This window comes from Cheilinus undulatus, linkage group 16 (genome assembly GCF_018320785.1).
Source record: "Cheilinus undulatus linkage group 16, ASM1832078v1, whole genome shotgun sequence".
Classification (NCBI taxonomy): Eukaryota; Metazoa; Chordata; class Actinopteri; order Labriformes; family Labridae; genus Cheilinus; species Cheilinus undulatus.
This window is the reverse complement of record NC_054880.1, coordinates 36116474-36142445: the sequence shown is the minus strand read 5'-3', so window position 1 is coordinate 36142445 and position 25972 is coordinate 36116474. Positions and strand designations below refer to the sequence as shown.

The 25972-nt window shown below is 41.1% G+C and overlaps 1 protein-coding gene across 1 annotated transcript in view; it reads left to right on the top strand.

Moving 5' to 3' along the window:
• The window catches only part of cspg5b (chondroitin sulfate proteoglycan 5b), a 33965-nt gene extending 15097 nt beyond the window's left edge, over positions 1-18868 (top strand). The window contains exons 3-6 of the mRNA XM_041809471.1: positions 621-809; positions 3833-3995; positions 12459-12611; positions 18218-18868. Of these exons, the coding sequence (XP_041665405.1) occupies positions 621-809; positions 3833-3995; positions 12459-12611; positions 18218-18868 (1156 nt within the window). The remainder of the gene's footprint in view (positions 1-620; positions 810-3832; positions 3996-12458; positions 12612-18217) is intronic.
• Positions 18869-25972: the final 7104 nt, after the last annotated feature.

The window sequence follows — 25972 nt, the reverse complement described above, 5'->3', positions numbered from 1 at the left end:
GGGAGAAGAAGTGCTCGGTGACAGCTGATGTAGGCACACATAGAAAGTACAAGGAAGATGACTATACCATAAGGTCAGGGAGGGACACGCTTTTAGATAAACGCACACACTCCTTGTGCAGGCACGCAAACATTTGCAGACACACAGAGTCATGCACAGGTACCACGCCTCGATAGCACCATCTGTCCTATCCTGCTGCCTCGCTGTAAGCTTGGAGGTAAACTGTTGCTCGTGTCACCATACCTGCTGAGTAATAGCACACATAAAAACACACACACACACAATAATACACACACACTGAATCATGCTGGCTCATACAAACATTTGATTTTGCCAAAAAAGACGAGAATATGTCAAAGACTCACACATAAGCACGCACGTGTCCTGATCCTTTGATCTCATTAAGAGCTGGGCTGCAGGCCGAATCCCTGCTTTGCTGGCAAACTTCAGGACACATGTCATCAGCTCTTAGTAACATTTTACACCCTTTACTCAGGCTTATGCTGTTGCTATAAATATGGTAAATACACTCCTGCAAATGGTAAGCTCTCATATTAAACCTGTTTGATTCGACAGGCTCAAAGTATTGATGAAAAACGCCACTGTTGAATCTTTTCCAGGTGCAACGTGCAGGACTACATCTGGAACAAAGGCACACGCTGTGATTGGATGGTCACAGAGTTTCAGGTGATGTGCGTGGTGGTTGGCGTGTCCTCGATCGTGCTCCTTCTCCTCTTCATGATCATCGTCTTCTTTGCCAAGAGGCTGCACCGCCTCAAGAATGAGAACAAGCGCCTTCGCCAACGCAGGTGTGTAAAAATATTCACTGTAAATTAGACTACTGTTCGGTCACAGAGGGAAGGTGCTATATCTATGTCAGCTGGATTCCTGGAAGAATCTGCAACCCCATGTCTGCTAAAGGATGTTCAATGGAAATGATATATAGAACACAGAAACAGAGGGAAAGGGAGAGAGGAGCTCAATGGAAATGAGAAAATGTGGAACAAGCACTGAACAGCAGGAGATATCTATTTAATCAAATCCAATTTGATATCTAAAGGATGGTCTTTAGAGATGATCTAATTCTCTTTGGTTTCCACTCAATTATTTATGTTCTTAGACTAGGGTGAAATGTTTTATGTGATGTGTCTGTCTAATGGAACTAATTTTCACTCTGTGCAGAGCAATGTGGATGATAAACTGGACCTGGAGAGATATATTATAATAGAAGACTAGGCGAGACAATACACTTTACTACAATGTCATATAGTATAATACAATATTATACAATGTCATATGAAATCCTTTTATGTCATGTCATGTCATGTCACATATCATATTATGCCATGCAATGTTATGGCATGTCATGCTGTGCCTTTCCATGCCATGTCTCTCCATGTACAATCTTGTCTTGTCTTGCCATGTCATGCTATGCTGTCCTATCCAATCATGTCATGAAATGTCAGGCCTTGCCATGTCATCTCATGTCATGCCATGCCATGCCATGCCATGTCCTGCATGTCCTGTCATGCCATGTCATACAATGTCATGCCATGTCTTGTAATGTATTGTCATGCCAATTCATGTCACGCCATGTCATATCATGCCATGTTTTGTCATGACTTGTCACATATTGTCATGCCTTGCCATGCCATGCCATGCCAATGTCATGTATTGTCATACCAAATCAAGTCATATCATGCCAAGACATGCCATGCCATGTCATGTTATATCAAGTCATTCCATGTCATAACATGCCATGTTTTGTCATATCTTGTCACGTATTGTCATGCCATGTCTCTTCATGTATAATCTTGTCTTGTCATGCCGTGTCATGCTATGCTATGTCCTATCAAATCATGTCATATAACATCAGGCCTTGCCATTTTATGTCATATGTCATGCCATGTCATGTCATGTACTGTCATGCAATGTCATGTCATGTCGTACCAAATCAAATCATGCCATGCCATGTCTTGTCATGTACTGTCATGCCAAATTATGTCATGTATTGTGACGCCAGGTCACGTCATGTATTGTCATGTTATATTATGTGATGTTATGGCTCAGTAGGTAGAGTAGGTTGTCCTGCATTCAGAAGATCATGGGTTATATCCCTGGTCTTAGCAGTCAGTTGTTCAATGGGTCCTAGGGCAAGACACTTTCACTGCTTTAAGTAAATGTGTATGGATATATATGAGTGGGATTTGTGTATGATGGCCAATTCTCTATAGCAACCACTGCCATCAGTGTATGATGAATGTGGAGTGAATTGAGCTATAGGTGTGAAAAAATAGTTGTGACCTATAAAGAGCTTTGAGTAGTCAGATGACTAGAAAAGCACTATACAAGCTCAAACCAATTTACTGCTGTCATTTCATATCGTATCATATATCAAACTAGACAATGGTGCCATGGGATTTGATATGGCACTATGCTATATTATACTGTAAAATACCATACACAATGCTGTGATGCAATGTACTGATATGATACAACATATAATATGTCTTATAATATGCTGCAAAATTATGACACATTACAATATAAATGCCATATGACAGGGGTGTCCAAAATTTTTTCACCGAGGGCCACATACAGAAATATACAAGGATGTTTGGGCCACTTTATTATCCACAAGGTGAGGTATATGAAAGTTTGTAAAACCAAAATAACATAGGTTAAGATATGCTTAGTGATTGAGTTTGCCTCAATGGTTTGTTCATTCTGGAAACAGCAAAAACTTAAAGCAGAGAAGGCAGCAAGGCAGCATGTCAGAAGCAAAAAGGAGGAGCTGGGGTGGAGGAGGTTGCAAGAGCAACTTTTAGAGAAAGCAACAGAGCGTGACCAGGCAAGGGCAGTTTATAAAAGGCAGTATGAGAGCATTCAGCCAATACCATGCTTACAGCAAATTAGCTGGCCATCAGCCAATGAGGGCTTGCATGATTATGGCAGTGCTCGACTCTGTGGCCTGTGTGAACAAATGCTATATGCTCAAATTAATGGCTGACAAGCCAAATAAACAATCATTTCCAAGTTTTCGGGGAGGCCAGTCAGATTTCAGGGGGCCCTGTTTGGTCTAAACTACCACTGGCTCCGCCCCTGAAATATTATTGGTACTGCTGTTTGCTGCTATCACCCATCAGGGAGTTAGAAAATATAATATTGTTATCATTTTGGTTGCTAGTTTGATTACCATGTAGAGTTTTGTCTCAATTTAGCCACACCAAAAACACAAAAAATAAATTCTTCTTGTCAAAATGTTTGTTTACAGAATTAGCACATGGCACTGCCTCGTGCTGAAAGTATGAAGCACAATACAGTCAAGAACACACTTCATGTTCAAATGTGGGCCATTTACTTTTATTTCTACAATTCGCTGTGGGCTGCATTTGGCCCCCGGGCCATTGTTTGGACACCCTTTCCATATGATATGATGGGATTGAAAATTCTGCAGTACAGTCTTTAATGATACAGTATACTATGATGCATTGTCATATGAGGAGATAATGTTATACAAAATTATATATGATAGAGTATGATATAAGATGATGCTATCCCGTATAAACTGATATAATGTGATACAGTTTTCTAACATGTGATATACAGTTATATAAGCCGTATGATACTATAGGATATATGATGCAATTAGAAATGATACAGTATGATGAAAAACAAAAAATTACAATACATCAAAATATGATTCAAAATGTATAAGAATCAACATATTAACCTGCATGCATTTTTATTTGTGCGGTGTTACAGATTAGATACAGTCAGACTATACACATAATAATAACCCAGCTTTGTCTCTGTCGTTGCCCTCCTGCAGTAAATTCCGCCCACAGAGCAGCGAGCCACAGACGGACGGCCTCTCAGTTTCCACAACAGCTGACGGATCGCAGCCAAACGTAAGGAAACTGTGCGACACCCCTCCGCCTGCTCCTCAAGCTCACACACACAACCTGGCGTACTATGACAACATTATCTGTCAGGTACGCCCCTTCTCTCCTCGTGTTTGCTCTCCTCTTCTTTGCCTTTGTGCGTTCTTTTCAGACACATCTTTCCATCACATCACTTGCATGTACGATTCCTGTTCTTGTGTCTTTTTTCTCTTTCCCTGTTTGATCACAATGTGCTCTCCGATGTTCTCTCTCTGCCTGCTTTTAAATTGACTTCATTTATTGCCTCCAAGTGTTTTCTTTGCACAGTTCTTATACCTCACTGTATGCTTGTAGTGCTAAACACACATCTAACTCACCTGGTCGTGCTGAATCCATAAATTCTTACTGATATATCCAACTTAAGTTGTGAGTGTACAGTATGTGTGTGTTTAATGCTTTTCACACACACGGATCCCCCCTCAGAGGCCATCAGCAACCGGCTATACCTGGGATTATAAACCCAGAAACTCTTATAACCACTACCAGGTATGTAATGTGTAAATTCTCACAGTGTCTGCAGCAGTTTTCCCTCCTTGGCTTCCTTTGCTTTAAATTGACCTCCTGTGCAATTGCTAGTCACCAGATTTTGGCTCTCCTCTTTGCTACAATCTCACTTAAGATTACGTTTCCCACATCTGATCATGTATCAGCGTACTCTGTGGGTGAAATGATCAATCGTCTCCTGCAGAGCATCCTGTAGCCAGTTGTTCCCTCGTCTTCTGCCTCTCTCACCTGTGCCTCTGCAGCTTGCTGGAAAGCTAAACAAAGAATTTGATCTCCATTTTGTTTTAACTGCTTCCTCCACTATTGTGCCAACAAAGCTCAGACAGCCATTTTAGGGTCCCTGTGCAGCAGGCTTCCCATTTTCTACCCTCCCGCAGGTTGTGCATGTAGTGCCTCTATGAAGTGCATTTCATTCTGTGTGCAGCATGTGTGTGCATGTGCGTCCTTGAATATAAATGTGTATGTATCACTTTTTTATCTCTGCCAGTTGGTGTTGGGGGTTGTGTTTGCAGGCTGATTTATGTTTGCCCTTGTTTGGGATTCATCAATCCTACTCTCCTGCTGGGTTACTGAGCAAACCTATAGGGTCACTGATCCCTGTTTTAAATTCTTATCACAGTAAACCTGGAAAATCCAATCAAAGCAGATACAAACATGTTAAACATGGCAGCACTATGAGATCAGAAGAACAAAGACATTTTGATCCCGTGACTTTTTCAATTTTAAAAGAGTGTTGTCCCTGAGTAGCCAGCTTGGCCAATCAATTGTGTCCTACTTCCTGCCTGCTGGGCTGATGACCTTCACGGGTCTGTGACGAGCCGATCAATCAATGAATTGAACAGTTTCAAACTAACACGTGCACATGCTCACGGGCAGAATAGTTTTATAGTCACACAACCACAACTCTCTCTCACGAATAATTGCATTCATTTCCTGCATTAAATTCAAAAACTTGGGAACCTATGAAGTCCTGTGAAGCGATTGTATTTCATATTGTGCACTTGAGCTGACATTGTACCACAATTTTAAACTGCTGTAGTAAAAATCAAATGATACTGATTCATGTTTCTACACCATGGCAACAACAATAGAAGTCTAAGGCATCCACTGTTGGCTTATTTCTTCATTGCTCTCCTGCACCCAGTTTGAAAGAACCATGATTGTTCACTCTTTCTCTTACAGCAGCTTTTGGTTGAATATTCAAATCAGGATTTGCACTTTTTAAGCCAGGAACTTTGGCTACTAATACTTTCTAAGATTACAAAAGTTGCATTTTGTGCAAAAAAGACAACAATTTCCAAACACTAATAACTTTTTATTGTGCTGGTTGCATTCTGTTTCTTTTGCATTGTGAGATTAACAAGGCATGGGCATTCTCTTCTCGCTCCATCATGTAAACTATTCTGTATATAGAAGCATACACAATAAGGACAAAAGTATTCAACCACCTGTCCATTAAAGGCATTGTATTCAAATACATGTACTTTAATATGGAGTTATCCTCCACTCTACTAAGAAAGCTTTTCACAAGATTTTGGAGTGTTACTGAGGGAATTTGTACTCAGTCTTTCTGTAGAGCATTTATGAGGTCAGGCACTGATGTTGGATGAGAAGGCCTGGCTCACAATCTCTGTTCCAGTTCATCCAAAAGGTGCTGGATGGGGTTCAGATCATGGCTCTTTGCAGGCCAATCAAGGTCTTCCACACAGAAGTCAACAAACCATGTCTTTATAGTCCTTGTTTTGTGCACTAGGGCACAGTCATGTTGGAATAGAAAAGAATAGCATTGTCCAAAATTTCTCAGTATTCTGAAGCTTTAAGATTGGTCTTCACTGGAGATAAAGGTCCCAGCCCATAGCCAGAAAACAGCCTAATATAGAACAGAGGAAAATTTGGAAATAATAACAAAATTGTTTCATTTGTGGAATTCAATCTAATCTCCCTCCAAAATGGAAAAAATCAAATATCATGATAAAATTGTATCAAGAAACCTATACCCTGATATGTATTATATTGTATCTGTAGTTGAGTTTTATTATTCCAACCCCAGAAATTACCCTACATAAATCAATACTAACACTTAGTATCTGTGCATAAGTGTTGATCTGTGCATACAAGGGTTTTCTCCGGGTTCTCGATCTTCCTCCCACAGTCCGAAGACATCCTAATTTGGTAAACTTGAGACTCTAAATTGATCGTGGGTATGGATGGAAGCATAACTCCTTGTTTGGTTCATTGTGTCAGCTCTATGATAGACTGGCAGCCCGTCCAGGGTGTACCCCGCCCCTACCCCAGTGTCAGCTGAGGTCAGCTCCAGCCCCAGAGGACCTTGACTGGAAAAAGTGGTAAAGAAGATTGATGGATGGAGGATGGGTGCATCATTGTATGGATAGATGGATGCATGAGGGATGGATGGATGGCTAGCTGGATGGATGGATGGATGGATGGATGGATGGATGGATGGATGATGCATGAATGGATGGACTGATAGCTGTCTGATGGATGTAGGATGGATGGATGGATGGATGCATGGATGGCTGAATGGATGTATAGATGGATACATGAATGGATGGATCGATAGCTGTCTGATGGGTGTAGGATGCATGTAATGATGGATGGATGGATGCATGCATGGATGGATGGATGGATATATGGATGGATGATGGATAGCTGTGTATTGGATGAAGGATGGATGGATGGATGAATGGATGGATGGTCTGATGGGTGGATGCATGGATGGATGGATAGCTGTGTGATGGATGAAGGATGGATGGATGGATGGATAGATGCATGGATGGATGGATGATAGCTGTGTGATGGATGTAGGGTGGATGGATAGATGGGTACATGAAAGGATGATAATTAGCTGTGTAATGGATGGAAGGATGGATGGATGGACTGATGGAGGCATGCTAAATGGATGGATGATTAGCTGTGTTATTGATAAAAAATGGATGGATGATGGATGGATGGATGGATGAATGAATGGATGGATTGATAGCTGTCTGATGGATGTAGGATGGATGGATGGATTGATGGATGGATGGATGGATTGATAGCTGTCTGATGGATGTAGGATGGAGGTATGGAAGGATGGATGGATGCATGGATGGCTGAATGGATGTATAAATGGATACATGAATGAATGGATCGATAACTGTCTGATTGATGTAGGATGCATGTAATGATGGATGGATGCATGGATGGATGAATGGATGGATCAATAGCTGTCTGATGGATGTAGAATGCATGTAATAATGGATGGATGGATGGATGCATGGATGGATGGATGAATGGATATATGGATGGATGGATGGATATATGGATGGATGATGGATAGCTGTGTTTTGGATGAAGGATGGATGGATGGATGGATGAATGGATGGATGGTCCAACGGATGGATGCATGGATGGATGGATAGCTGTGTGATGGATGAAGGATGGATGGATGGATGGGTACATGAATGGATGATGAATAGCTGTGTGATGGATGGAAGGATGGATGGATGGATGGATAGATGCATGGATGGATGGATGATAGCTGTGTGATGGATGTAGGGTGGATGGATAGATGGGTACATGAAAGGATGATAAATAGCTGTGTAATGGATGGAAGGATGGATGGATGGACTGATGGATGCATGCTAAATGGATGGAAGATTAGCTGTGTTATGGAGAAAAGATGGAGGAAGGATGGGTGGATGGATGGATGTACTTATGATGGATGGAAGGTCATGGATGGATGGATGTATTGATGGATGGATTCATGTATGGATAGATGGATGGTTGCATGGATGGATGGTTGCATGCCTGGATGGATGGATGGATAGCTGTGTAATGGATGAAGGATGGATGGATGGATGGATGGATAGATGGATGGATGGCTGTTTGATGGATGAAGGATGGATGCATGGATGGATGATAGCAGTGTGATGGATGAAGGATGGATGGATGGATGGGTGGATGCATGGATGGATGCATGGATGGATGCATGGATGAATGGTTGCACGGATGGATGGATGGATGGTTTCAAGGATGCATGGATGGATGGATGGATGGATAGATGGTTGTATGCATGGATGGATGGATGCACGATGGATGGATGGATGGATGGATGGATAGATGGTTGTATGCATGGATGGATGGATGCACGGATGGATGGATGGATGGATGGATGGATGGATGGATGAATAGATGGATGGATGGATGGTTGCATGGATGGATGGATAGATAAAAGATAAAAGATAAATAGCTTTGTGTGCCTCATGTTGCATAGCCAAGGCACAGGAAACGCTCATAGCACACTACCAGTCCCATTGCAAAGCTAAAAAGAATACATCATAAACACACTATTTATTCACACTATTAAAACACCAGATGACTGTCCAATACTGACATGATGGCAGCGTTCACACAGAATAATAACTTGGCTGCACAAGACAAAAAAGATAAAAATGGCCACCTAGTGGGACATGGATGTGCGGATGGATGGATGGTGTCATAGATGGATGGATGGATGTATGGATGGACGGATGGATGAATGGATGGATGCTTGCATGGATGGATGGATGCATGGATGGATGGATGGATGGATGGATGGATGGTTGCATGGATGGATGGATGGATGGATGCATGGATGGATGGATGGATGCATGGATGAATGGTTGCACGGATGGATGGATGGATGCATGGATGGATGGTTTCAAGGATGCATGGATGGATGGATGGATGGATAGATGGTTGTGTGCATGGATGGATGGATGCACGGATGGATGGATGGATGGATGGATGGATGGATAGATGGTTGTATGCATGGATGGATGGATGCACGGATGGATGGATGGATGGATGGATGGATGGATGGATGGATGGTTGCATGGATGGATGGATAGATAAAAGATAAATAGCTTTGTGTGCCTCATGTTGCATAGCCAAGGCACAGGAAACGCTCATAGCACACTACCAGTCCCATTGCAAAGCTAAAAAGAATACATCATAAACACACTATTTATTCACACTATTAAAATACCAGATGACTGTCCAATTCTGACATGATGGCATCGTTCACACAGAATAATAACTTGGCTGCACAAGACAAAAAGATAAAAATGGCCACCTAGTGGGACATTCGCATGGGAACACAAACTATGTTAAATTTTTAAAATATTAATGTTCGCTTCATTACCCAAGGAAGTGAACACATTATGACTTGTCTTTTTAATATAAGCAGCTGCTCTCAGAGCTGTGCTGGCATTTCCGTGCAGCAGTTATAGATGAGGGACTCTGACTTACTGATGCTCCAAATGTCAGGTCGAGAGGCTAAGAAGCCCCTTCGGACAAATGGGCAGCAATGCAGTTCTGTAAATGTCAGAGGTCCAAGATTGGTGTTTTCTTAAAGGCTGAAGCATGATTAGTTGAGAGGATAAAGGTCTGAGCTTACAAGTCCACTATGAGCCATTCAGGAACCTGCATGTCTATTGAAAGTTATAAATCAGGGGATGGGAAGCTATTTTTGTTTTCAAGAACAAATTTTAGCAGAAAGGATTCAAACTTACACTCTTGCACATGCACTTAAGCAGACAAACAAGAGTGGCTTATGCTGAAGAACGAATAATACTGTGTCCTCTTTAAGGCTGTCAACATTTTTGGTAAGTTGAGACTTATTGATACTACAAAATTTTAAAACAATACAATCTCTGCACCTTCAATAATTGATTAAAAAAGCAGAAGCTTCAAAAACAGCATTTATTTAAGTGGTTCCCAAATGATGTGGCAGAGAACAGTGGCATAACCTGAGGCAAGTCTAGCTGGCTGTGGGAATTTTTACAACCTTACTATGACTATACAACAACTTAAGATACCGTAGCAAATGATAAAGAGGATTCTTGCATGGATATGAGTATAGTCAGACTTTGGCTTAATCCTACGTGGGTCTTGGACGAAGAAGATTTTGAAAAAAAAAAAAAGATCTAAATTGTGAGACAAGCATGAAGAAGAGTAAATCCTCCTGAACCGGCACAAATATATCAGCTTTTGGCACCCTTAGTTGCAAACTTAGTTGTACCTTTTAGACCGTGCACAGTTGAATGCTTCAAGTTTTGATCAGTAAAAGAATAAATTGGGGCTGAGTTAGCTGATTTGGTAGAGAAAGTACCTACAGTGCATTCAGAAAGTTATCAAAACCCCTTAAAAATAATGTTTTCTCTCATTAATCTACACTCAGTACCCCATCATGACAAAGTGAAAACAGGGTATTGGAATTTTTTCCAAATTTGTTAAGAATAAAAAAACTGAAATATCACAATTACATAAGTATTCAGAGCCTTTCCTCAGTACTTAGTTGAAGCACCTTTGGCAGTGATTACAGCCTCCAGTCTTTTTGAATATGACACAGGCTTTGCACACCAGGATTGGGGGATTTTAACCAATGCTTCTTTGCAAATCCTGTCAAGCTCAGTCAGGTTGGATGGGTACAGGTAGACTAGGAGAGAAGGTGCGCACACCAAAAGCTCCCATATCAGGCTTTTATTAGCATTTAAAACAGTGACGTTTCGAGCATACATGCTCCTCTTCAGACTTGTGTCTGTAGGCTCAAAACGTCACTGTTTTAAATGCTAATTAAAGCCTGATATGGGAGCTTTCAGTGTGCACACCTTCTCTCCTAGTCTTCTATGTTGCTTTTGGATCCTGCACCCTATCCACTGATGTGCTTGTTCGACCTCTGATTGTTATTGGATGGGTGCAGATAGACAGTCATTTTCAGGTCTCTCTAAGGTTCATGTCAGGGCTCTGTCTGGGCCCCTCTAGGACATTCACAGAGTTGTCCCTAAGTCACAATTGTGTTGTCTTGACTGTGGGTCACTGTCATGTTTGAAAAGAACCTTCCAACCCAGTCTGAGGTTTTGAGCAAGTTTTCATTGTACTTTGCTCTATTCAGTTTTCCCTAAAGCCTAACCATTCTCCCAGTCACTGCTGCCGAGCAGCATCCCCAGAGCATGATGCTGCCACCACCATGCTTCACTGTTGGTATGGTATCAGGCAGGTGATGAGCGGTGCCTGTCTTCCTCCACACATAACATGTAGAGTTGAGGTCAAAGACTTCAATCTTGGTTTCATCAGACCAGAGAATCTTGTTTCTCACAGTCTGAGGGTCCTTCAGGTGCTTTTTGGCAAACTTCATATGGGTTTTCCTTTGTTTTACGCCAAGGAGAGGGTTCTGCAGCGATTCTGCCATAAAGCCCAGATGGGTGGAGGGCTGCAGTGATGGTTTCCTTGTGGAACTTTGTCCCATCTCCACACAGGATCTCTGGATCTCAGAGTGACCTCTTGGTCGCCTCTCTTACCGAGGTTCTTCTTTCTTCTCAGTTTGGCTGGGCAACCAGCTCTTTGAAGAATCCTGGTTGTACCAAATTTCTTCCATTTGAGAATTATGGGAACTTTGTTTATGTCAGAAATGTTTTTTTTTGTAGCCTTCCCCACATCTGTGCTCGTCAACAATCCTGTGTCTGAGCTCTGCAGGCAGTCCCTTTAACCTCATGGCTGTGGACTCCAATCAAGGTGTAGAAACATCTCAGCAGAGATCCAGAGAAAAAGGAGCCGAGCTAAATTTACAGTCTTTTTGCAAAACTGAATGCTTATGTCAATGTGAGATTTCAGTGTTTTTAATTTTTAACAAATTTGAGGTACTGAGTGTAGATTAATGAGAATGCACTCTATGAATTGAGGCTAGGCTTCTTCACACTGACTCCATTTGCTGTTTCTCTTCTGCCCTCCTGTCCATTAAAGGCAAGAAGCACAAAAAACATGTAGAAGAAAGAAAAGAAAACACTAAATTACCCAGTAGTGGGTGCATATCATTTCTATTTTTGTTGCCATTGTATCATACAGATATCAGGATGGTTTGATATATATTTAGTAGTATCATGTTAAAGTTGGAACTTCTGGTACTATGTAAATGTGTCTATATCTGTAGCAAAGCAGGTATAAAATACACAAAATTTTCCCCTACAGGACGAGCCACAGAAGCAGGAAGACCCCGCCAAGTCCCCGCAAGCCAAGGAAGAGGGCTCCATGAACATCCTCAACTCTCACTCCCCCAAACACGAGAACAACCGTCCCACTTCCATCGCCCACACTCCTAACAACACAGAGGAGAATGCTGAGGTAAACATGCTCCAGAACAACCTGGTATAATATCACCACCTCGATAAGTGTGCAGTGGGAGACCAAAAATATACAAAGCACATGTTAATAACAACAAATCATGATAGGCTAACATTGTTTACACCTTGCAAAGTGCACATTGTAAATTTTTTATAGTTCAATTAGGCCCTAATGTAATAAAAAATCAAGCACAAGATGAATCTAAAGACACAACTTGAGAAGCACAATAGTCCTGTTTACAAGGCCGCCATGCCAGCGCTGATCATTTAGTGGCACCGCTGCCTCCTTTCCTTCCTCCACCTGCCTCTAATGCTGGACTAAAACCTCTGGCTTGGACCAACTAATGACTGACTCTCCTCTCTACTGATGCCCTTGCCTTGGTCTTTGGCCAATGAACTCTTTTTTCCTCATTGTCTCCTCTCCTTCCCCTCCTTCCTCTCCCCTTCTCACCTCTGCCTGCCCCGCCTTACTGTCTCTCCCTCTGCTCGCATGCATTGGTGTTATCGACAAAAATAAAGTGTCTGAAAATTTGCGAAAAAGTGGAAATCAAGTGAATCTGTATTTGCGAAATATTCATGTTTGCTAATAAGTGGATATGTCTAGATTACATGAGGTCAAAGTAATTGCTTGGAGTTGATATTTGAATCTATATACATATATATAACACACGCTGTGTCTTGGTTTTCAATGTGATTTATAATACTTTAATGTAACTTGAGGTTCTTTTGTACTTTTTTGGGTATACATGGAGGATTATAGTTCACAGTTGTTGGAATAAATCTTTTTAATTTTATCCAGCTTGTCCCTGTGTGTTGCTATGAGCTCTTCTTTTCCCTCCAGCCTCTCTCTCTCTATTTCTTTCTTCCTCTCTCTCTTTCTCTCTCTTTCTCGCTTTGTCTTTGCATGTCTGCTCATATTGAAGCCAACTTCTGCCCAACCGCTCCCACTCTAATAATAACTGAATGCACGGCTGACCCTGCTTTTGTGCTACAGTAGGCTGCTCACAGATTACACCACACAAACAATGGCAAGTGAGGGCTGATTCAGCACCACGGACAGCTCTCCAAAATGAACTGAAGCTCCCAGCAGAGTAATCGTGTTTTCATTTCATATACCTTTCTATTTCCATGTCCATCTTTTCCTCTGTAGGATTCTTATTTGTTGCATAAACATGTTTACTATGGAAGCCCTTAGCAGACATGCATCCAGATATTTTATTTGCTGAGTTTTCCCCTGATAATGAGTCAGTTTTGGTTGTTTTCTTGAGAGCTTGACTCCTACATCTCTTATTCACAGCTTTACAAGGCAACAAAACCATAACCTGCTGTAGTCTGGACAATCACGATGACCATCCTGTTTTTTCAATTTTAAGACCACTGGGAAACAGAACCTTAGTCAAACCCCACCCTTCCTTGATTACTGTTAATGAGTTAGACCAAACTCTTGTTGCATGTTAACCTGACAAATCAGATAGACTGTTTCATCCATTCTTGGCAGGTGATTGGACAGATATTTTGTCTGTCACATTCATGATGGACCAATCAGAGCAACAAGACAAAATGAGGTAGTAGACATGCTCAGCTCCAGTGTTAACCTGAACTGTACGGACTAGCATTGCCTTAGTGTTTGAATGGTGGAGCTCGTTGGTGGCTCGTATGTTCTCTGCCAAGAGAAGCTTTCAGTGTGGCTCTTCGCTCTTTAATTCCTTAAGAAATGTGGTTCAGTTCTGACAAAACTGCCGCTACATCAGAGCTAAATGCTACACCAGTGGCAGCCATTGCAATTGTCTTCCAGTACAACAAAACCCCGCCCATAGCTACCACCTCATTCTCCTTAAATGACGCCGATTGGTCCGAACCGTTTGTGGGTCTGATGACAGACATGGAGTCTGTAACAATACGTCAGGGCACATGTAACAATACCAGAGTTTATCTTACCATGAAGGAAGTAAGTGCAGGATGAAAAATACTCCTTAGTAAATGTTTTAATCCTGTTAAAATAACAAAATTAAAGTCACAATATCGCCCCAAAACAAAATGGAAATATCTTGGCTTTGGGTGAAAAATTTTTTAACTGGAAGAAGCATAGCAATGGTTGCAATGAGAGGAGATTCTCTGGTTGTGGGTCAGCAGATCAGTCCAATAAAGGTTTTATTATCCTGTTGATATCTTGCTCACTTAAGCACCACTCTGATTAAGTTTCCTCTCTGAATAAAGGAAGACTTAAGAAAACAACCACATTCTTGTCATGCGTAACGCTGCTACTCATGGATAGAAAAAAGCAGCTGGGAGCCTCAAAGTGATTTAATTCCTTATTATGGCTTACTAATACCAATACCAAGGTAATATTTACCTACCTTTAAACATCAGTTATCATCATGTATTTTAGTCATACGGAGATGAAGTTGTTTCCTGATCTGTGGAAAGTTTGTACATCACAAAAACTGCAGTGCACTTCCATCAGCCCTATTAACGCTGTGCTGTTACTGTCCTCATTATTAAAAGGTTCATGCGTTAAGGCCTGTTTGCAGAGAAAGGGTTATTTTAATGACTGCATAATGGCCCAATGTCTCTGCATGCCAGTGCGTCTGTGAGATGATAGGCCAACAACACAATAAGGGGCTCTTCACAGCTGTGCCTGCTGACTTATGTACAAAGTTTAGGTCGGTGCATTTATTGTGTAGAGCTTTAACAGAGCATCATACAGCCCACCTTCTGTGTTTTAAAATAGTCGAGTTGTTTTCTCGCTCTGTCACTTACTCTTATGAGCTCTTCACAAATTAAACTCATTCAACTAAGGTGGGACATCATTCCCAGCTCCAACATCTGACTTCTGAGGTAAATAGGTCGGAAATGATGACTCGGTGCAATTTTTTTAGATTTTATAGAAAATCTGTACATATTTATGATTTCTTTCATGGCACCAGTTTCAAACCAGAACACCCATGAAGTCTTCTGAGAGGTATCAAGGAATTGGAGGGACAGTGTGGCATACAAATCAAGACAGACATGCCACCAGTTATAGCAGTAAGATTTCTTATTATCACAGGAAAATGGAGTGAATAAATTGAATCGAAGCATGAACCCTTTGGGCTTCCTTAGTTTATCTTGATTCTTTACTATGACACACATTTTTCATGTGTTACTGCGGCCCATGGTCACTGTAGCTCAAACTCACACCTCATTCCATCAATCATCTTACATATTCCTGAATATTTATGCCCTGTTTCATTTGTCTGTGTCTCATGTTGATTATGTGCATCTGTCATCTGTCCTGTATTTATGAAAAGGGCCTATAGGGCGTGGCATGAAGGGGATTATGCAAACATGCTCTGATCACTTTTTATTAGAATTTTTCAGGTATAGAAAAAGTGAAGCTCTGCTCCAAAAGTGTACGATGACAGCAGAAGTTTATCTGCTTCCAGGAGCATTTTTAATTTTTTGTGATAATTATACACCCATAGTGTGACCATAGTCAAAGACATGGTTTTCATCAACATCAGAGACTTAGATGTACATTTTAAGCACATATAATCAATAATGTTATACTGACCTAGTTTCAGAAGTGGTGTTTTAGTAGTGATGAACCAACAGAGATTTATTTTCAGCTCATTCAGCTTCACTGCTTTTATTCACTCGCTTGGAGACTACACTGCCTGCTCAGTAAAAAAGCGGCAGTCAGCCAAAGATAGTGACTGGCTGCTGATCAGAAGGGTGTATTTAGCAGCTGAAGAGCTAGATATTTCCCTGATGAGTTTTAAACCACTGATAAGAGAGAGGAAACAGGCATTTACCAGAGGCTACAACAGTGATTTAGAGGAGAAACTGTTTGCAGTTAACTAAGTAAGATTCAATTGTTTGTAGGCTTTAAGGACCAGTGTGCAGAATTAAGAGGGATGCATTGGTTTTAAATCAAATTTTTATGTTTTTGCATGTATAAGTACTTCAAATTAACAGTGATATTTTCTTTGGCTGTAAATTAAGTTTTCATGGTAACAAATATTGAAATATCCCAGAAATACTGTATATGTGTAAAGCCTCTAAGAGTCCATAAATGGTTGCACTACCTAGACTGGACAAATCAGCCTTTGGCTTGAGAGCATGGGGTTAATGCCTTTGCAAAATTTGGTTATCTAATCTGTAGGGTTACAGTGTTTCATCCTTTTTATAGATTTTATAAACCAATCATGGTAAATATAATTTTGGATTTTGCCAAAGCAAAACAGATTTCTACAAAGTCATGTCAATTAAATAAAAATGTGTAAAGTAAAATAAGTGACTGCATAAAGAGTAACTGACCTATTCAACAGAGGTCCAGCTAATTGGTACCAATAGTCTTACAATTAGTCAAAAGGGGATTGCCTAAGTGTATTGAATGTGTCTCAAGTGACTGTAGTATAGAGACACCTGTGTCTGGAAGGTCCAGTCACTGGTTAATCAGCATTCCTGGCTACTATTACACCATGAAGACAAAAGAACACTCCAAGCACCTCAGAGAAAAGGTTATTGAAAAGTATAAGTCAGGGGATGGACACAAAAAACCTTTGCCAGTCAAAGCGTTATAGGAGAGTGGCAAAGAGAAAGCCACTGTTGAAGAAAATTCATAAAATCTGGACTAGAGTTTACCAAAAGGCATGAGGGACACCCCATGGTCAAGTGGAAGAAAGTTCTTTGGTCTGATGAGACTAAAATGGCCCTCAATACAAGACACTATGTTTGACACCAAAGACCGCACATCACCGTAGACAAGCCCCACTATGAAGCATGGTGGTGGCAGCATCATGCTGTCGGTAAGCTCCTCGGCAGATGCTTCTCCCTCAAAGGCTTGTTAAGGTAGAGGGTAAAATGAATTTGCCAAAATATAGGAAAATCCTGGAGGACAATCATATTTAGTCTGCAAGAAAACGACGGCTTGGGATAAGATTTATATTCCAACATGACAATGACGTGAAGCTGCACAGAAATAGTTTAAAAACAACAAAGTGAATGTTCTGAAGTGGCCAAGTCAAAGCCCAGACCTCAATCCAATAGAGAATTTGTGGCAGGGTTTGAAAAGGGCTGTTAACGTCCAATCCCCGTGACAGAGCTTAAGCAGTTTTGCAAAGAAGAATGGAGTAATACTGCAGTGTCCAAATGTGCAAGCCTGATTGAGACCTATCCACACAGACTTAGTGCTGTGATTGCAGCCAAAGGTGACTCTACTAAATTCTGACTTGGGGTGAATATTTATTCAGTCACTTGTTTTATGTTTGATTTTTTTTAATTGACATTACTTTGTAGAAATCTGTTTTCACTTTCACAGTAAGACTGTGTACAGCAATTTCCCTGTGTTTTATGGCCATAAAAGGGATGACAAACCTGATGGGGCCCTTGGACTACTTTTTTGGGTTTCATGGTATTGACATCCATGGTACAGTTGTTTGAGTTTTTTAGGTTAAAATTCTAGTATTGTATCAACCCTAAATCCTACACACTGGCCCCTTGAGATAAAATGTTAGAAGTGTCCCCTGAGGCCCACTATCATTCTTTACTTTCATTTCACAATGTATTCCTCTGTGACTCCCTACATTGTTGCCTCCTTCTCCACTTACCATATTTCCACATTAGGATGGAGTCACTATCGGCCTGGAAGTGCTCCTCCCTAAAGATGCCAAGCTACACCCAGAGACCAGGACGCCCCTTCAGTACGATGTCTTCCTGTACAAGGTTCCCAACAGTGGAGAGCTTGTCTGCACTCCAAGCCAAGCCCCTCCAACTCACAGCATCGACTCCTACTCCCCTCACCCTGCGCCCAAATCACCCAAAACACCCAAGACCCCCAAGACTCCCAAGACTCCCAAGACACCCAAGTCACCAAAAGTGCCGAAGTCCCCCAGACATACCAAGGACCAGCCACACAGTCCTCGTGAACCCTTGTCCGGGAGGCATTCTTCACCCTGCCGTTACCCCTCACCGAACCGCCACCAGTCACCCAGCCGTCGATCTGAGCCTGGCTGCTATTCCTCCCCCTCCTCCCATCCTTCCTCCCACCGTTCCCCCTCGGAGTACAAAAGCGTGGCCACCTCCTCTTCTGCCTCGCCTCTGTTACGCAGGCCTAGAGGTCGCTCGCAGGGTCCCAGCTCAGAGCAGGAGGAGACGGGGAAGATTGTGCACATTCGTCCATCACCCTCCTCTCCACACCTTACCCAGCCTCCGCCATCGCCATCCAGAGCAAAGTACAGCCCAGCCAGCACCCGGTCCCTCCCACCACTGTCCTAACAGGGCCTTGACCCAACCAGGCATCTACACAAACGCACAGACATCCATCATCTAATTTTACAGCAATCATGGCTCTAACTTTTGTATTAGTGATTATACATCTATTCATCCATCCTTCCAACATTTACACCTTTGAGACAAGCATGACAGCTTGTCTCGGTCTATGGAACTGAAAAGTACATCTGGGACAAACCACAATCTCTAAAAGTCAAACAGGGATGCACCAAATGCACACATGAAACACTGTGTGCTCTACATGTAAATAACAACTTCTCAGCACTCAGGTTTCTGCTCAAAAAAGCACAAAGTGGATGGCCAGCCTCTAAATGAACATGCTCTCCTAGCATGGTGCCAACATCAGCGGCTGCTGAAGATATGCTCTAGTTCTTAAAGGCTTTCTAGATGTTTACCATGTTATTAGCCTTGGTGTTATCAATGCTTGATGTGAATGTTTTGTTACAAAGTGTGTCAGATTTTTTCATGTTTTCACAGGCTTTTTGGTATGTTTTTCATCTTTCTTAATCCTCAATAAATAGATGAATCAATAAAGTCTAAGTTATTGTGTTCTAAAGATGGGCAGAAGAAAAAAATAAGAGGTAAAAAACACAAGAGAAGAAGAGACTGATGCAAGACTGCAGGTATCTAAAAATGGACTCTGCTGCCCTCTTGTGGAAAACAAGAGTAAACTGAAAGCTGATACATTCAGCATTATAATAATAAGTGAGATAGAAAAAGAAAAACATCACATATCAGCCTAATATCTATTTCTGAGACTTTTCTATCTGCTATAGCCTGGTTTTTGTCAAGAATATCAACTAAACTGGGTCATGTGTGATTGTCTCCTGCATAGAACCCACATCCATTTAACAAAACGTTGGGTAAATGTATGAAACTACCATACTGATAAAAGAAAGAAGTTTCACTGCTGTCACCAGTTTGGTGTGTGTTGTAAGTGTGTTGTGATAAGGTAAATACTGCATGTAAACAGGGCAGTTACACAGAGATGGAAAAAGCACAAGACTACCATACTCAGGTAAAGGTGAAGCTACTTTGGTAAAACTTTATTAAATTAAAAATAAAAATACTGATGCTTGATGCATCAACATATGGAAGCCCATTTCTGCAAATTATGAAAGAAAAATGTTGAAGTTAGGGAATTAAGGAATCCTAAGTCAAAATTATGAGATAAAAAGTCACAATTATGGGACAGAAAGTCATAATTAGGAGATAAAAAGCTATAATTAGGAGATAAAAAGTCAGAATTATAAGAGCAAAGGTCACAATTATGACACAAAAATCATAATTATGCAATAAATAAATATTCGATAAAAAGTCAAAATTATGAGACAAAAGGTCAAATTATGAGACAGAAAGTCATAATTATGAGATAAAAAGTCAAAATTATTAGATAAAAAGTTGAAATTATGAGATAAAAGGTCAAAATTATCAAACAAAAAGTCATAATTATGAGATAAAAAGTCAGAATTATTAAATAAAAAGTCAAAATTATGAGATAAAAAGTCATAATTATGAGACAAAAAGTCATAATTTTTTGATAAAAAGTCAAAATTATGAGATAAAAAGTCCTAATTATGAGACAAAACATCATAATTTTGAGATAAAAAGTCAAAATTATTAGATAAAATAATTTTGACAAAAACTTTTATCTCATTGCCTTTTTAGCTCATAATTTTGACCTAAAATCTTATGATAATGACTTTTTATCTGATTATTTCAGTTATAACTTTTATCCCATAATGTCAACCTTGTATCTCATAATTTTGACTTTTTTTCCCATAATAATGAGTTGGGATACTTTTTTCAAGAATTGCCTTACTTTCACATTTTTTCTTTTTGTATTTGGCAGAAATGAGCTTTCATATTATCATCTCTGAGAATGCAAGGTAATAAATGACCACCTCTCATGAACTCTCTTCACACTCCACTGCATCCGCAGCTGTGTAAACAATCAGGGTTTGTTTTGGTTCATCTCTCTTTCATGTGCTGGGAATGCCAGTGTGTATGGCGCTCTTTACAGGGTCATGTCATGTACACATGTTCACTTGCACACACACACACACACACACACACAGATTGATGCCTTAACGGCTTATGGATCAAAAATAATAATTTGAACAGGTTTCAATGGGGACTTTTCACACACTTAGGATATTGACGCTATAAAAGAGGCTTACTTTATTTACACTGGGCTGATTGTGGTTGGGCCAGAATTTTTAAAATTGTGCAAAAATGAACAAAAACATAAATTCTGTGATGATATTAATTGTGAAAGAGGACAGAGCTATTTAAAGAATATCAAAAAAGTATACATTTTAGGCTCATGGGGTACCAGAGGGTTAAATTTATCTAGCTACATGATCCTCCTGCCAGCTGAGAGGAGGATCAGGAAAGCCACATCCATTGAGCCACATCCTTATCCTGAGAGGGGCGGAGTCAGACAGCTCCTTCTGAGCAGGGCTGAAACAGAGGGGTTTTTAGACATGCAAAAATCCAATACTGGAGTGTTTTTTTTTCAGCAACAAACTTCACAGGCATGTTTTGGGGACCTCTAAGATCAATATAAACTTGTCTTAAAAGGGTAAAATATGTCCCCTTTAACTTTTTGGATCATTCCTTTGGCTTTGCTATGATGTTTCTAACATGCAGTCAACATGACACTAAGCAAATCCCTCTCAGTTCAGGTATTAGTTGCATTAGGTGTGCTTGACACAAAACTGGTTTTGCATATTTGAGCTGTTGTTAGGGATTCTGTAGAGGGGTTAAATAATTTTGAGACTGGAGAAGTCATTTTAAGCGACATTAGTGGAAATAGCCAGCAATTTCAACTCCTTTTGTTTGATTTGCTCATGGGCTGCATGGCGGCACATTGGTTAGCGCTGTTGCCTCACAGTGAAAAGGTCCCTGGTTTATTTCCCATTCAAGACTGTTCTGTGCAGAGTTTTCATGTGTGGGTTCTCTCCAGGTACTCCAGCTTCCTCCCACCACCAGACATGCCTGTTAGGTTAATTGGTGACTCTAAATTAGCTGTGAGTGTGAGCATGCCTGGTTGTCTGTCTCTATATGTCAGCCCTGCCATTGACTGGCCACAAGTCCAGGGTGTTCCCCACCTCTTGCCCAGTGACAGCTGGGATAGGCTCCAGCCCCTCTGCAACCCCAATGGAATAAGTGGTATAAAAAAATGGATGGATGGATGATTTGTTCATTGCAGAAAGTCTGCAGATTTTCACAATAAACCTGATTTGCAGTGAGGGTAGACTCATTTTGATTGCAACTGTATATTATGGGCTGGTAGGATAGGATGTGCTTGCAATAGGGGAAGGGGAATGGTTCTTTACTTATGTTGCAGCAATTTACTCTTGTCAATTAACAAACAAACTCAAATATATACACTATATTGCCAAAAGTATTCACTCACCCATCCAAATAATTGAAATCAGGTGTTCCAATCACTTCCATGGCCACAGGTGTATAAAATCAAGCACCTGGGCATGCAGACTGTTTCTACATACATTTGTGAAAGAATGGGTCGCTCTCAGGAGCTCAGTGAATTCCAGCGTGGTACTGTGATAGGATGCCACCTGTGCAACAAGTCCAGTGGTGAAATTTCCTCGCTCTTAAATATTCCACAGTCAACTGGCAGTGGTGTTATAACAAAGTGGAAGCAATTGGGAATGACAGCGACTCAGCCACCAAGTGGTAGGCTACCTAAAATGACGGAGCAGGGTCAGCGGATGCTGAGGTGCATAGTGCGCAGAGGTTGCCAACTTTCTGCTGAGTGAATGGCTACAGACCTCCAAACTTCATGTGGCCTTCAGATAAGTTCAAGAACAGTGCGTAGAGAGCTTCATGGAATGGGTTTCCATGGCCGAGCAGCTGCATCCAAGTCATACATCACCAAGTGCAATGCAAAGCATCAGATGCAGAGTCTGAGTTTGGCGGTTGCCAGGGGAATGGTACTTGTCTGACTGCATTGTGTCAAGTGTAAAGTTTGGTGGAGGGGGGATTATGGTGTGGGGTTGTTTTACAGGAGCTGGGTTTGGCCCCTTAGTTCTAGTGAAAGGAACTCTGAATGCTTCAGCATACCAAGAAATTTTTGGACAATTCCATACTCCCAACTTTGGAACAGTTTGGGGATGGCCCCTTCCTGTTCCAACATGACTGTGCACCAGTGCACAAAGCAAGGTCCATAAAGACATAAATGAGAGAGTCTGGTGTGGATGAACTTGACTGACCTGCACAGAGTCCTGACCTCAACCTGATAGAACACCTTTGGGGTGAATTAGAGTGGAGACTGAGAGCCAGGCCTTCTCATCCAACATCAGTGTGTGATCTCACAGTTGCACTTCTGGAAGAATGGTCAAAAGTTCCCATAAACACACTCCTAAACCTTGTGGAAAGCCTTCCTTGAAGAGTTGAAGCTGTTTTAGCTGCAAAGGGTGGACCGACATCATATTAAACCCTATGGACTAAGAATGGGATATAAATCAAGTTTATATACGAGTCAAGGCAGGTGAGTGAATACTTTTGGCCATATAGTGTATATTTCACCTCGTGCCAAACGACAGAATCTACAGAAATTAAAGCATTAATCAATACTGAAATACTCTAAATTTCAATATTAGTGATATCACATTTATAAAACATGTTCTGCTCAAATGAAATATTAAATAAATCAGTGTAGAATAATAAAAGTACATGAAAAATATAAGGAGCTCCAACAAAGTGACTACCCTCAATAATCAGATTACAGGAAAGCAGATTAAAACCAAATTACAGAGCACACGTATTGCCATAATTAATAAAACAGATTTACTGACCAATATTTTAAATTATGACAGATCAAATGTACTTCCCAAGAGCTTTATTTAGTCAGTCTAGATACAAAGAAGACAGAGTTTTTCTCTTTGAATCTCTTATAATCCAGGAGTTCTTCCGGCACTTTCCCCATGTTGTTAGTATAATTTCCACAATGTGACCTCTTCCACTGTGCTTTAGCGCTTTAGGCTAAAGCAGCTCAGCTCTTTTGTTCTTTGACTATTTCCTGGTTTAAAAGAAACTTTTTCATTCCACATGGATCTGCTCAAGGTGAACGTATTCTTTCAGTTCCTTCATTTTCCTGAAATAGGCCATGCTAGCCATGAAAAGAGTAATTGACAGGCTCTAAAGTGGAGAGAGTGTATTTCTCAGTGACTCTCAAAACCTCTAAAGAGCTCTCCACCTGCAACGCACCTGCAGTTCGTCCTCTTTGTCCTTAGTTGTCTTTTTTTTTTCCTTCGGCTGCCAAGCATCAAGAAATGTCCCAGTACTTTTCTGCAAGGGTAGAGAATTTATCAGTGATCTCAAGAAGGTTTCACCCTGGAAGTAAAATACTTTCACTTTGAAAAATGAGGATGTTACCTCAAAATTGTGTTTCTTACTGGGTGCTTGTGAACTTGATTCTGTTTACAGTTTATTATAAGAGGTACAGTGCATTTAGAAAGTGCTCTGCTGCTTTGACCTCATTGCTTGGTCTTTGCTTTGATATGCATTATCAGCTGCATATCAGAGTTTAGATGAATTCAAACGACTGCAGCATCAGGCTGCATCATAACATAAAGGGTTCTAAATATTTTCTGAATACATGTATTAAGATACATTTGATAAGCACTTAAAATGAACAAGCCTATATCAAAATGGCTCAGAAAAGGTTGGACATCCCTGGCTTGGACTTTAGAAAGAGTTTCTGGCAGAGATAACAGGAAAATGGGGAGCATACGCTGCTCTTGCATGATAAGAAATTTGCTCTTCTTTCAGAGTAACACAGGGCTTAGAGCACAGTGCCATCTGCGTGGGCAAATTGGTTCCATATCATAACAGCCCGTACGTAATTCCTAAGCCCTTAGCATTTCATTCAATTCCACACACAGTCCCCTACCATCTGCCTACGACAAACCAGGCTTTCTCTTTCTGTAAAGTTACGCCCAGCAGTGTGAGAATCAGAGAGCTGTTGCCTTCGGATGTAAAGTTTGCAGTGGGTGGTGGTCAATGCAGATGGATGCTTCTTACAGTGCAGGATCTCCTCACACCCTATAGAAAACTGAGACATAATTTTCCTTTAAAATAACCACTTTGTCTTTTAGCCTTAACCTAGCCTAATGACAGACAGCAGATGCCACCCTGTACGTTGACTCACAGAGTACAAAGTCAGGTTTTCAGGGGCAACCAGAGCAGTTGGCAGCAAGACAGATGCACTCTTATGTTATATCTTGGATTTGTAGTGTTTTTCACAATTAAGTTGACAACATATGTTGAAGCCTATGAAAACAACGAAGATGGATGGTCCAGGACACCTCTGAGAGAAAGGAAATTTCCATCAAGAAAAACCCCAAAAAGGTGAAAAAGAAGACCTCAGTCTCAACTACAACTCCTGGCTAACTTTAAAGCTAACAACAACTGCCAGTAACTGCCATGGAACACTGCCTGATCAACAGGAGACTACTGAATGCTACCTTTTGAGGTAGCATGGGGCGGCGCATACAAACACAGCGGCCCAGCACTCCATCACTAGCAGCAAAACAAAGCCCTACACTTACACCAGAACTGACAGTGGATCATGGAGTTTACATCTTTCTTGATGGAGATTATCCGGAGAATGTGGCGCTAGGAGACTGACAGGAGGAGGACGTGGAGCAACACAACACCTACAGCCAGTGGGGAGGAGGCAGCGACGGCATTGTGTGAGAAGGCGAAAGCGGGTCAAACAAGCCGGGCTGCAGGCTAGGCTAAGAGCGGCCCCACATAAAATCTGCCCTACCAAGCATCTTTCTCCCGGATGTCGGCTTCCTTGCCAGCAGGATGGATGTCGTGAGGCTGCAGACTTCTATCCACCGCTTGGACCACTGTGTTTGCAGCTACATAGGAGACTGCCAAACGTAATTTTGATGTGTTTTTTACAATGCAATGACAATAAAGATCTATCTATCTATCTATCTATCTATCTATCTGTCTATCTATCGTTTCTGACGGCCTTACATAAGAGTGTGGTATAAATATTCATCTAAATCACAGAGCAGAGGGCTCTCTCTGCTCCTGTCTTCTCTTTTC